Consider the following 13,984-nt stretch of genomic DNA (forward strand, 5'->3'; position numbering starts at 1 on the left):
CTCTAAACAAAGTAATTATACTGGTACAAAATCTGTGTGTAGACCAAGACTTTGGTTTAGTGAATGGCTTTGTTCCTGAAGAGCAGTGGTTTTCAAACTTTTTTTCTGGCGACCCAGTTGAAGAAAATTGTTGATGCCCACAACCCAATGCAGCTGGGGATGAGGGGTTTGGGGTATGGGAGGGGGCTCTGGGCTTGGGGTGCAGGCTCTAGGCTGGGGATGAGGGGTTTTGGGTGCAGGAGGGGATTCTGGGCTGGGGCAGGGGGGTGGGGGTCAGGGCTCTGGGCTGAGCCGGGGATGAGGGGTTTTGGGTGCAGGAGGGGGCTCCGGGTTTGGGGGGGGACTCAAGGCTGAGCCAGGAGGTTGGGGTGCAGGAGGGGGTCAGGGCTCTGGGCCAGGGATGAGGGCTTTGGGGTGCAGGAGGGGGCTCTGGATTGGGGGGGCTCAGGGCTGGGGTAGGAGGATCAGGGCATGCAAATGGGGTGTGGTCTTACCTGAGGCGGCTCCCAGTCAGCCGTGCACCAGGGGTGCTAAGGCAGGCACCCCGGAAGCGGCCAGCAGCAGGTCTGGCTCCTAGGCAGAGGTGTGCAAGCGGCTCCACATGGCTCTTGCCCGCAGGCAACACCCACCTCCTCCCAGCTCCCATTGGTCGGAAACCAGCCAATGGGAGTGCGGAGCTAGTGCTTGGAACTGGACCAACAGCTGGCTGCTTCCTTAGCTGGGCAGCACCGCCAACAGGATTTTTAACGGCCTGCTCAGTGGTGCTGACCAGAACCGCTGTGACCCAGTGCCTTACATTCTGCGATTCAGTACTGGGTGGCGACCCAGAGTTTGAAAACCACTGCTGTAGAGAATGGAAACTTAAGTCATTTCCGACCTCAAGCAGTTTTTGTAGCTTAAATTCCTCCTTATACTAACAAACTATGGGCCAATAGTTTATCTCCCCATCCCAGGTTAGAGAAAGGTGGCATATTAAGGTATCTGTTGTCTAGTCATTTCTATTCTGTCAGCTGCTGCACTTTAGCATCCTATTAAGTATATGGTTCAGAAAGTATATTTGGTTGCTTCACATGTATAGGATGGTATCATTTGCATTCATGACAAGACATGGGATGAGATATGAAATGGTGAGAGGACACAGCATTCCCCACTCCTACCACTGCCTGAACTATACCGGTATCAATTTCCTCCAGGGAATCCACAGCATAAGCTAAAGCACTGATGCATTTGCATTACTGTACTTACTGTTAGATGCATCACTATACGGTGGGTCAGAATTTCATACCAACTGCAGGCTACTGTAGCTACCAGAGAAGACATAGGGAGAGGCTTTGCTATTCTCTCTCCTCAGCTGTTAGGTCAATGCCACTAAGGCACTGCATATACTAGTAGCCAAGATGTTTTGCCAATACCAGTTCTGGTGGGGTCCACTGTTAGCAACCAATTTAATCAACAGGTCACAATTCCCAGCTTTTAGAAACATAATCCTACCCAAGCCTAAGCAGAATTATTCAGAGGAACAATCACTTATTTTAACTCTGAGCTGAAGGGATTTTACTGGGATTTTCTAAACAGGTTCTCCACTGACCAGGTTCCCAGCACAACATACACCTTTCACTAATCAGACAGAACCTATCATCTTTGTAAAATGCTTTCTGGTAGATATCATCCCCATTCCACAGACTAGCAAATAAGGAGGGGAAGTGACTTGCCCAAGGCCCATATGGCAAGTCAATATCAAAGCTAAGGGTAGAACCTATGAGGCTCAGTCCAAGTTGCCTTCTCTAACTACTAGACTACTACTTCTCAAACTGGGGGTTGGGACCCCTCAGGGGGTTGTGAGGTTATTACATGGGGGTCGCAAGCTGTCAGCCTCCACCCCAAAGCCTACTTTGCCTGCAGCATTTATAATGGTGTTAAAGACATAAAAATGTGTTTTTAATTTATGGGGGGGGGGGGTCGCACTCAGAGGCTTGCTATGTGAAAGGGGTCACTAGTATAAAAGTTTGAGAACCAGCGTACATGCTTCCTCCCCTCAAAATAATGAAGGGCTTATAGCAGGACAAATAAAGCACAGTGTTCCCCTCCAACTTTCTCTGCATTCCTTGCAGGACTGCGCCCAAGAAATGCGCAGACTACAGTGCCAATTCTCTATCAGCAGCAGGATGAAAAGAAAAGCCACAACATAGTATGGGCAGCCAGTCCTACATGTCAGCCGACTGCCTCCCTGGATTATGGTACTAATCCACAAAGAATTCAGCAAAAGACAAGACTATCAGTAGTTTCCCAGGAGTTTTCCACACGAACAGCAGCAAACCTGTCCTGTTCTCCCAAACCTCTATTTCTTCAGGGTCGTTATGTACATTAGGAAATCCTGCACATGCTCCTTGGCTCACAGCTATAGATCCCTTTTGCCAATTTGCTGTTGATAGCATTAGCTAACTGCTGCATGAGGAGGGAAGAGCAGGTCTTTATCTTTCTTACACGAAGAAGAACATATTATGCACTAGCAACCAGGCCATAAGAGAGTAGCTTGGCTGCACCAGATCATTAGCCAACAACTGCTGAGTGGTTCACATGGTGAACTGTTTTGAAGCTACTTATAGATTTTTAAGGGATAATTCTGGACAAGAGAAAGCCTTATGCCCCAGTTACAGCCTTTCTCAACATTTTTCTTTTATTAGCGTACAAGAAAATGACAGACTTGCCTTGTGAAGTCGTAAAGAGAGAGACAGGCTGAGAGGAAGAAACAAAGGAATCTGAAAGAAAATATACAGGATGAGAATTTGACAGTTATACACACTGCTTTGCAGTGAACCTCAACAGGTGCAGAAATGCCACTGTGGGAGAAGAGTTTCTTAATCCATTCACTCACCTTTCTGCAACAGCTCATTTACTTTTTTTTTATTATTATTAAACGAAGCAACTATGAATATTAAGCCAAGCAGTCAGTTTCACCCCATCTGCTTAGAAAGGATACGTCTCCATAATATACTGTTCCATAGTTACTTTATGAGGGAAACGGGGGACAGTCAGTGCTTGTGTGAATTCATTAGGTTTTTGTTAGGGTTTTGCAAGTGTCTTCAGTACTATGTGCACATCTTCTGAAGTGGTGGTAACTGCATCAGCTACACCCATCTAAGAAATGGGTTTTCAGTGCTGCCACAATAGACTCTTAATGCAAGTGACACCAATGCAAAAAAGCTTGAACACGTGTTAGTATATGTGGGGTTACTGAAAGATGCTTCCCTTGTTAAAAGTTTGATTCCCACTTGTCTTAGCTGTAAACTACACATCTCCCCAAACCCACTACAAAACAAGTTTACTCGAATGAAGGCTGCATGGGAAGGGTACCATAGATCCATTCTAAACATCCAACTTCAAAGACAATCACCTCTGGCAACTACATAGTCCACTTTCTTTAAATATGGTTTTCTATTCTCATAGCATCTCCTAACAGGGATCTAAAACAGCCTTCATTAAAATCAGACACACATTATACAAAGAAAAAATACATTTTAATTCTGTGCTTCCTAAAAAAGAAATACTGAAGTTCTATTACTTCATTTAACGTGTGCACTTTATCTCCAAACCAAAACCCCACCATTACACCACTGTCCCATAATGCACCAGTTCTTATCTTAAGAGATATCCAAAAAGACTGTCTAGAAACAAGGGGATTTATTTTTATTTCCACCTGCAACAGCAGAAAGGAAGTTGTTGGACTCTATTCTAAGAAAGACAGCCAAACCTGTGGAATTTTTGTCTCTCACATGGATGTGAAAACATGGCCTTTAGAATTTAAACTGATTTAACCATATAAAGGATGAGTTCATCAGTCTCTGCATATGAAATTTCAAAAGCTTATTCTTCACATTTGAAGTACATGGTATACCATGTACTGGATGCAGCATGGTCTAGTGGACTGAGCATGGGACCAGGAACCAACTATACTTGTTATGATCAACTTCCTGTGTGACCTCAAGCAAATGCCACCGCCTCCATTTCCCACCTCTAAAGCTTTAATCTTGAGGTCCAATAAAAAGCAGTAGCACAGAAGAGAATAGAACCCTGGAGTCCTTACTCCCAGTCTCTTGCTTGAAGCACTAGACTGTGTTCCCTCTTTGTTGGTTTTTTGTTTGTTTTTTCAGAACCAGTCTATCCAACTCTTCAGATAGCTGCAGGCGACTCATTTACCTTCCGCTATAATCCTGTGGAAACAGAAGGACAGCAAGTTCTGGAACTTCAGGAACAAAGTTGCAAACGTTTTGCCAAGAATTCCACTGGGTCTACACAATGGGAAGAGAGTCTACCAGTCTAACTTGAGAGCAGTCTCACTTTCCCCCCTCAAAAGCCCCCTTCTTAACAGCAGATTTTAACATAAGAACTATTTATTTCTGCTTTGCATAAACAAAAATGGCTGTTTATAGTTGTTCATCAGTCATGATTGGGATGAGAAGTCCTGCACAGGGTCTCCTATTGACAAAAGCATATTGTGTGGCTTCAGATTGCATTCTTCAGTCCTAGGTCTGTGTAGCTGAACAGAGATCCAATGGAGGAATTATGAAGATTCTTTTACCCTCAAACCCCGTGCTTGTATTCATTATGCTTTTCAAACCCCAGATGCTCTACCAATGAGGCTATTTAATGTCTTTACCCATAGGAACAGCCTTCAAGTAAACATTTATTTTGATTTCTCAGACTTTGTAAGAAGCTTACAAAGAGTTCTCAGAAACCAACTGCAAGCCTGACATTTTTCATGCTTTGAAACTCAGCTTGTTTTACGACAGACCCTGAATCTCAGACAAAAAAAAAAAAAAAAAAAAAACCAGTACGGCTAATAGCTATAGGATTTTGTAGTTTCAATGGACTGCAAATATTTTCTACCTGGCTGTATCACCTCTCAAAATGCCAGAAAGCACCCCAAAACAAAACAATTAGCCCCGTCCAGAAGAGATATACCTTAGTATATTGATCCCTGAACAAGCCCTTTACTAAGGCCTAGGATTTTCAAAAGTCACTAGCGATTGTGGGCATCCCACTTTTTGGTTAACCAGTTTGCCACACTTTAAATGGGCCTCATTCAGTAAAGGAGGAGCACCTGCCCACTTCAGACCAAGATGCTTTAATGGTATCTTAAGGTGGGCACCCAAGAAAAGTTGAGTCACTCAAAACCACTGGTTACCTGTGAAAGCGTTGGCCTAGTGCTTCTTCTACTTATTTCCTTGTTACACCCTCCTGCCCTTTTATATCAGGAGTAACCAACAGGTTTTAACAAGAGATGCTCCAGTGAATTGAGGCTTCCTCTACTCCACTAGAAAGCCTGGAGCTGTAGTGTCTCAGTGTTTTTAGTCTGAGTGAAGGCTTTAGGTGCAAGCCTAACAACTATTAAATGCTGTCTAGGAAGATAAAGCTCAACTAAGTGACATCTGCTCCCTTCTAATGATGGGCCGGAGAATGGTTTGTGCTGTGGTCAAAGCTTCTCATTTTGGAGCTGTGACTGGGTGGAAAGGAACACGTGAGCTCTCTTCAGCAGGACACCTGCGAAGACAGTCTAGCCAAATGGATTATGTATGGAAGCTATAAGGGCAGGCTACCAGCATGGTGATAAATCTGGTTTAGAGAGCACATAATGCTGGGAGCTACACTCACATTCAGACAGATTAAGTGACCCATGGACCATGTGTTCTATTGGTATTATGAGAGGCCTGTAGATTTAGACCCAGTGCTTTAACACTGGAGATACAGCAATATTCTTACAATACATGAAGAAATATCTAACAGGTGGAGCATAGCAAATTAACCACAACTGGTATGGTTATACTAAGACTTAGCAGGATCTAGTAAAATAAAACACTCTCGTGTGCCAGGAGACCCACACTCTCACCCTGTTTCTCAGCACTTGTTATATGACATCAGAGCACATCACACACTACATGACTCAATACTCTTATCTATAGTACTTAACACAACTTATTGTAAAGTGCTTTCAGATTTTTGGATATAAGGTGCTGAGTGCTAAGCATTACTGTTGGTACAGTTCTGGGTCCCCAGTGGTCAGATGCTGCCTTTTATCTAACGGGAATGGATTATGTTATAGATATACAAGTGTTTATTGTATGAACACAGTACGGCACAGTATAACTAAGCAGCGTGATCATTATTTACCTAGTCAAAAATGGTGCTACCGTTTTCCATCAAGAACCTGTGATATGTATGTCATCTTTCAGCCTCTCTAAACCAAAGTCAAAGATCTTACTTTCTGGTTTGAAAGACAATTTGCTCTTCTTATTATCTCTGGAATTACTTTATTGCTCTGCGTGTATTACTACTACTTCTGTTCTCCTCCATCATCAAGCCCGTAATTTTTACGTGGACACTGATAAGCCTGTGACCTTATCTGCTACCAAACCAATTACTTTAAAACTCCCAGCTAGGCAACAACCTGTTGGATTCTGTAAGCAGAGGGGCAACTTATCTCTTAGATAAAGCCATTTCGGCTAGCTGAGTTGGAAAGGACTTCTGATTCATAACATGCAGCTTCGAATTGTCACATCAGATGGGTTTTATTATTTAAAAGTAAGTTACATTCTTTAGCTTCAGAACTTCATTCGTCAGACACACAGCCACTGGTATTTTCGGTGTTTCGAGATTCAATTTTTCATTAGAAATTAGTGCTGGTTTCACAGCCTGGAGACAGATGTCCTCCATATTTATCATACAGCAAGCAGAGCACAGATAACAGCAGTGCATGCTTCTCCAGCTCTGTCCAACCCTCTCCAAAAAGACTATCCTATCACTGACCTGCCAGCTGAGATGAGGAGACCATCTGCAGAGACTGAAGGGGGCAGCTGTACCCTTCTGGGAAGTTTCAAAGTTAGCCTTTGTTAACTAGTAAAGAATGTCTTAGCTAGTCCTCCCTTGAATTAATCATTGATCAGGGAGCTGCCAGTTATGGTGGTAACCAATCACCAGCACACTGCCCATACCAGCACTCCCCCATTAATGCAGACATGGAGTTGGAATTCTGTCTGGCATTTCTTTGGTGCCGAATACAATGTACACCCAAAACAAGAAGGCAGTCTGGCAACTTTGCCCTTCTGTGCTATGGGAGAGAAATTAGGATGTCTTACACAAGATGGAGCATCAGAATAGCAGACATGCCTGCTGACAGCTTGGCCGCTAACCTCACATTTGTGAGGCATGTGATTAAATAAAGTTATTGTTAAACTTGATCTGAGTTATGTTAGAAGTTCAATTTCAGGTCATGGAATGGTTATTTGACACAACTGCATATGCACCATTGTGTCACATCAGTCATTGAAATAATGGATAAAAATAATTCAAAGCAAGCATATTATTTTTATGAAGAGCTACAAAGCAGTAATAATAACTATGAATGAGAGGGGATAGCTACATATTTGACACTAATTCCACATATTGATGCTCCGCAATGTTCAAATAGCAAGCAAGAAGTGGAAGAGGAATATGAACAGCAGCTACACCTCTGAAGCCTTTCATTTAGTTGCAGTCAACCCCCTCCAGCTATTTAAAAGAAAGTTTTCTAGGGCTCAGAGAAGCTTTCAAGGATACAGAATGCTTGTTACTCATCCAAGAGACTAGCTTCTGAATCTCATCTAAAGGGCATTTTAACAGAAGAATAATGCTTAAGAAACTACTCCACCATCCTCATACAAATTCAGATACAGTTGAATAGGCTTTTCAGGCACCTCTTACACCTTTTTTTTACTTTATGTTTCTATTAAATCAAGTGGAGATTTCTACTCCAACTGCCTATGTAATGTCCAGTCATGGATGTAGCAATTTTATCAACCTTAACTAGCTCTCGGAATCAACCAACAACATTCAGGGGGGGTCTCCTGGCCTGCAGATTCCTCCACCACCATTTCTTTGTGCCCACCTATTTGTATAAAGCCTTGAAATCAGGTTTTATCCATGAATCTGTACTGTTTGATAACAACAGACTGTGTGGTATAAGCTTCAAAAATACTATGCTTGTTAGACCAAAAGGTTTTTCAACCTTAACCATGGAGTCTTGATCACTTTTGTTGTAAGCCATCCCTGTGATTTTCCATTAATTAAGGGCTTGTTTTTGTTGCTAGGACAAATGCAGATCTCCCGTCAACAGCAGTTGTGAAAGAGCGGCTACTGAATGTGGCACTAAGTACCAGTGCTTGGATGAAGTGTTTCCATGCCTTTGCCTTTACCACTTAGTGGAACCATGGTGTATGGTACCAGCAGAGTTTTCTTACAGCAGCATTGCCATAATTAAGGGTTTCAGTGTTTCTTAATATCTGGCCTCTCATGCATCTCCCATTGGAGAATATTGAACAGGATTGACTTGTTTTGCCAACCAAAGTCAGAACCACCAATAGCGTCCTCCTTCTCCCTGACAGAGTTTTAAGGACAGCCTGGATCATTATAACCGCTCACTTCGAGATCAGGGACTGGATGGGGCTCTCTTCAGATCCTCTTTACACCACTTCATGAACATCCAAAGGGAACACTAAGCAAAGCACTCCTGCCTATCCTCCCAAGAAATCAGAAGTTAAATCTAGACCTTCCATACAGCACCAATACTACCATGCCACCTGGATTTAACGCTAAACAATAAAGTTCAAGACTTCTGTCATCCTCTTCAATATTGTGTAGTGTCTTAGAGCCACAAAGCCTCAACCATTCCTACCTTACAAAGGTCATCTGTAAAAGAGTAAACAATGAAAAGTTACTTCCGTTCACAAATGAAGTAGTGAGTCCATTCTTAAACAACCACGTGTGTTTTCATCTTCTCATTTCAGATACTCTATCCACTTACCCTTCCATCTAGCTTCATATCACTACGATTTCCACTTCTTTAAGCCAATTTGTTGGCTTAAGGACAGTTTCAAATTTTTCACATTACTCTGAGCAGGCTGTTTCCCAGCCCACACAATGAAAACATCCAGGAGTAAAGCCCAGATGCTTTCTCCTTAAGAGGATCACACATCATTTTGATTTTTCTAGCTGTAGAACAGGACTGATTTGTGAGACTGTCTGGTAACAGTGCAGTCTCATATGGACAGCGGATGTGTTTTTCCCATTGTTTAGAAGAAAATGAAGGTTCAGGAGCAACACAATAAGCCTGCAACCAGCACTTACTGCTGCAGACTGCATTCAGGAGCACAAATGCTCCTACAGTGGTCCTGCATTGGCAATATTGCAATTACAATATCACTGTAGGTTTCAGAGTAGCAGCCACGTTAGTCTGCATTCGCAAAAAGAAAAGGAGGACTTGTGGCACCTTAGAGACTAACCAATTTACCTGAGCATAAGCTTTCGTGAGCTACAGCTCACTTCATCGGATGCAACATGTCTATTCAAGACACTGCCAGGCTCTGAAACACTTCAGTGATGCAACAAGCAGTAATGCCAACTACTAGCTATATAGGTTTCTTTCCAAACAATGCCCAGGACAGCACCCTGATGATACAAGCAGCCCTGCAGCTGGTTTGGTATGATAAAGAAAGCAAAAAAGGCCTGCCTTCTTCTTCTGTCAACTCTTCCATAATTAAGTACAGTAACAGAGTGAAAAGTTGCTGAGAAGTCTATGGTCAAAGTTTGCATATTTTTCAATCTCAGGATTGTTTTCCCACATTCTCCCCTAGCAAATCTGACCACTGGAGAAAATAAACTATTATTATTTGCAGTAAAATATCATGGGGGAAATTGAGACACAGCAAGGTAAAGTGTCTTGTTATAGTAACTCCGTGACAGAGCTCACAAATGATTTTTTACACCCAAGTTTCTGCGCTAGTGACTAGACAAACCTCAATCTCCCTGCCTTCTAAGACCCAGAGAATTATAAAGCTGATTCCCTAACGGCAAAAAGTAAAGTATCTATAAACAGGGCCAATGATTTGCCTTAATTGGGTTATGATTTGTATTCCAGTAGTGGAGAGGTTCCAGATGAGCTCAGGGTCCCATGTATAGTGCTAAGTATAAAAAAAAAATCTTTGCCCCAGAAAGCTTCAACTGGATAGACAAAATGTGAGGGAAAACTGAGGCACGGAATGGAAGGTACTTTGCTCAAGGTCAGAGCAGGTCACTGGCAGAGCTGGGAATAAAACCCAGGATTCCCAAGTCCCAGTTCAATGCCCTCATCATTAGACTACATCACTTCCATATAGCTCTCAACAGAAACCCTATGTATTAGGATTTCTCTGGAACATTGAATGTTCTCTGATATCTTCTTCAGGCTATGGGGGGGAAAAGTGGGGAGGGAAAGAAACGTGGCCAAGGGTAACAATTTTTAGAGTGAACAATACTGCATCTTGAAATGAAATGCTAAACACGTGGGCAGGGTAGCGTGGTAATCATGCCGCATCATTTAAAATAGTGTATTAAAGTTATCTTACAGGCTGAATGACAGGGATAAGGCAAGGCCAGAAAGTACAAGGCATTTTGCTGGGTTATAGTGGTAACTATAAGAGTGCTTAAAAAAACTGTTTTCAGTGTAAGACAACCCTGATGACATAAGGTGCATATGAGTGGTTTGTAACCAGTAATAAAATCTTAATTAACTTCTTTGCTATGGTTTAAGTCAGCAGAAGTCTATACATCTAAGGAGTTACTGTATAATATTAATAGTGTTATTCTCTCTTACTAAGCATGCAGAAAATCTGATTTTTTCAGAAGTGCTAAGGACCAACAACTCTCATTGACTCCAACTGGATTTATAACGGTGCAGCATCTCTGAAACTCAGGCACAAGTCATTATGCAGAAACAGTTCCCTATACAAACAGATGATTTTAAATCTACAGAAACGTTGCCGTTTCAAATGAAGGCGATAGTCCACGTATTGGACTAACATCACACAGATTTTTTTATTTGCACTGGGATTTGAAAAAAACCCGCAATGCAAACAACATCTAGAACAAAAAGAAAAATCCAGATAAGATATACAAGTTACTGTAATAAACATTTGGTTTTGTGAATGGAAAAAAAAAAGCCAGGTAGATTTAACCAACACTTTTAAAAATGCATCTGGTAGACTACCTGTGCTTTTAGTATAGATACATTAACAAGCATTGAATTAGCTTAATCCCTTGGGTACAGATGGGTAAGCTGAACTGAAGCGAGGGCAAGTGCTTTGCCCAAGGTCACAAAGCAAGTTACACCCAGGATAAGAACCCAGGATTTCTGACACCCACCCCATCCCATGTTCTAACCACTAGACAACACTGCCTCTCCAACAGCAGAAGACATGGATGTTGCATGCAAGTTGTACCAAAATGATGTGGCATATCATCCTGCATATGTTTTCATCTGAGTTTAAGGGAGAGACTGTGCATATTTAATCTTCTTGGGAGACAGAGTCCACATCTGATTCTAGAAGTAACATGACCCTGAAGCCATTCTGCCTCCTGATTACAACTTGTCTGTTAAACCATGATGCCAATGGCCATCAAGATGGCTCAACATTTATAGAGCACTAGCTTATCTGGAGGATTTGAGAACAAAGGTTTGTGAACCACCTCAGCTATCCTAGGAATCAAACTATTGTGGTGAATCAGAGAATAAATAGCCCTCAAATACTGGGTGAAAGGGCTGCATTTCAGAACAGACAGGGTGACGGATTAACCTATAACCATGAAATCAAAGCACTGAACTGCTGAGTAATAACCTCCCTTTGCACCCCAGCTCAGGCTCCAAGTAAAACATCTGGGAGGAAGGGGTGGAAAAGCAGAATGACGCAAAGTACCAGAAAGGCATATATTCAGACTTCAGCCCCACAGCATGGGAGTATAAAGCATGCTGCCTCATACTGCTTCACTTGCCCTTAACCCTATAGATCTGCCCTGCTCACAAGTAGGAAAGTCATTTCATCTCCTTTGAGATTAGATTTGCTTGGCATTTCAATAGGGTGTTGGGGCTTTATGAGGAAAGGTGGAAGCTGCTATATAGCTCAGACAGTAAGATGAGCAGTGTCTACAGCCACCCTGGAAAACCAGCTTTTCGACCAAATGAAATGAATTCTATTTAGTGAGAAAAACATACCAGGCTGGTATATTCTTACACAGGAGACATGGAATATGGTAAGCAAGTTAAAAAGGAAGCCCTGTGCCATGAATTTTTAATGCTAATCAATCATTTTTTGCTCTGGATGTGTGTGTCAAAAGATGAAATTGTGTCTATTATTGTTATGGCTGTTATAAGAGGCTCTGCCCCTTTAAGAGCTGACACCTGCTCAGTTTCTCCCTCCCTCCCCTCAGGAAGGCATCTGCACTGCAGATCTTTGCAAGGGAAGCTAGCTTGCCAGCTCCCAACACCGAGCCTGACAGGGATACAAAGGGAACTAAAGCACAGCCTCCTCCTCCTATTTTGGACAGCTCCCCCTAAATGAAGGGGGGATTTAACCACACACTGCTTTGTTTGATATGCTCTCCCTCCACCCCCACTCCATTTAATGAGCTGCAACATGACAAAAGGGAGCATTTGCAATTGTTACCACCCCCTCAAAAACAGAGATCACTGTAAGTTTCCACCAGCTCCCCACCCCCTTCCACCTGCCCTGAGAAATGTCTGACTGAGAAAGGGATTTTTCTAGGAATTAATGTGTATTTCCCCACGACCCTGGTATTAAACAATGCAGGAAGATGGGGTGTGTGTATACATCTTGCATCATCAGCCATCCACCCCTTGCGGAGCAGTGGTCCAGCGGGTATTGTGCCCTCCTCTCCACCCTCCATGATTTTTAGACAATGCCTGCTGTTTTGGGGCACTCCAAAGGCAGAAGTGCGTTGCTCTGCAGAAGTGTCCTTTAGAGACAGAGATGGTAAGAGTCATCCCCAGTTTGGGACGTTCAGCAAGGTCTGGGTGGGGGTGAACACCACCAAAGACAAAGAGAATCTGCCCTATCCCCTCCCTTCAGTTCAGACACTGCTCCCTGACCCAGTCCCCGCATCCGGAGGAGTCACTGTCAGAATTAAACTACAAAGTGCAACACAGACATTCCGCAATCCCCACCACTCCAATCTGAGTCCTCTGCCTCGATCCCCTTCCACCCACCAAAACTCATCCTGCCCTAAAATCACACCCATAACCTTCCAAAATCCACACTATCCATTCAGCCCTAATCCAAACCCCACAATTCTCTCCCCACCATCCCCGAATGCTAAACCATGCCCTAACTCCCGCTATCACCCCAATCCAATCCACCCCACCGTAGTCTCAGCCCCCTGAAAAACAACCATGCCCCTAAACCCAGTCCCTCGAGCTTCTCCCAGCCTCCCTCTTCCACCCTCAATTCAAGCCCCACACGCCAAAAATCTACCACTCTTGCACTTCAAAGTCTCTCACTAGCCCCCACTGACAGTAAACCTCAGCCCTACCCCCAAATCCTACAGCCCTGAACCAAAGCTTCCCCACGCCCCTCGCCTCGATCCATCCTCCTGCCTGAGTCCCCTTACCCCAAATCTCAGCCCCCTAAAATCTTACCGCCCGCTCACCCGCCAAACCCAAACTGCCCCCCAGCCCCTAATGCCAGAGTCCCCTTCCTCCTCTCCCCACCTCGCACCTGGGCTGTTCCCACCTCTACGCCCGCCCGCCGCCCACGTTCCCCGCCCCGGCTGTCATCAGGCTGTTCCCCGCCGGCTCCTCGGGCTCTGCCCACCCAGCTACTTACCCGGCTGTGCCACCTCCCCCCTTCCCCAGCCTCTCCACAGGCTGTTCCCACCACTCGCCGCCGCCCCCTCCCCAGTCCCCCGGCTGTTCGCGCCCCAACCCGGCTGTTCCTTGACCCTCCCCCCGGGCTCTTACCGGCGCAGGACTGGGAGCTGGTCCCCTTACAGTCGCGGCCGCCCGCGGGGATCGGGGTGGTACTCGGCTCAGAAGGGCCCCCTCCAGCGGAGGAGGAGATATACGGCGACTGGGTGGCGGGGTCGGCCATCTCCGCGACAGCAACGGGAGCCTCAGCACACTAAG

General features: G+C 44.2%; 1 protein-coding gene across 7 annotated transcripts in view; it reads right to left on the reverse strand.

Annotated features, from left to right (window-relative positions):
- Window positions 1-13,984, reverse strand: part of RTN3 (reticulon 3) — a 39,621-nt gene that overhangs the window by 21,571 nt on the left and 4,066 nt on the right. For 2 of the 7 annotated variants that reach the window (XM_048857419.2, XM_048857415.2), the window contains exons 1-2: window positions 13,820-13,952; window positions 2,709-2,759 (exon numbers count right to left, since the gene is read on the reverse strand). The exons of 2 other annotated variants lie outside the window; for them this stretch is intronic. In XM_048857419.2, coding sequence (XP_048713376.1) covers window positions 2,709-2,759; window positions 13,820-13,949 — 181 coding nt within the window. In that variant the 5' untranslated portion in view covers window positions 13,950-13,952. Of the gene's footprint in view, window positions 1-2,708; window positions 2,760-13,819; window positions 13,953-13,984 lie in introns of those variants that run through there. 3 more of the 7 variants (XM_048857416.2, XM_048857421.2, XM_048857420.2) reach the window with 2 other exon arrangements.

This window comes from Caretta caretta, chromosome 7 (assembly GCF_965140235.1).
Source record: "Caretta caretta isolate rCarCar2 chromosome 7, rCarCar1.hap1, whole genome shotgun sequence".
Taxonomy (NCBI): Eukaryota; Metazoa; Chordata; order Testudines; family Cheloniidae; genus Caretta; species Caretta caretta.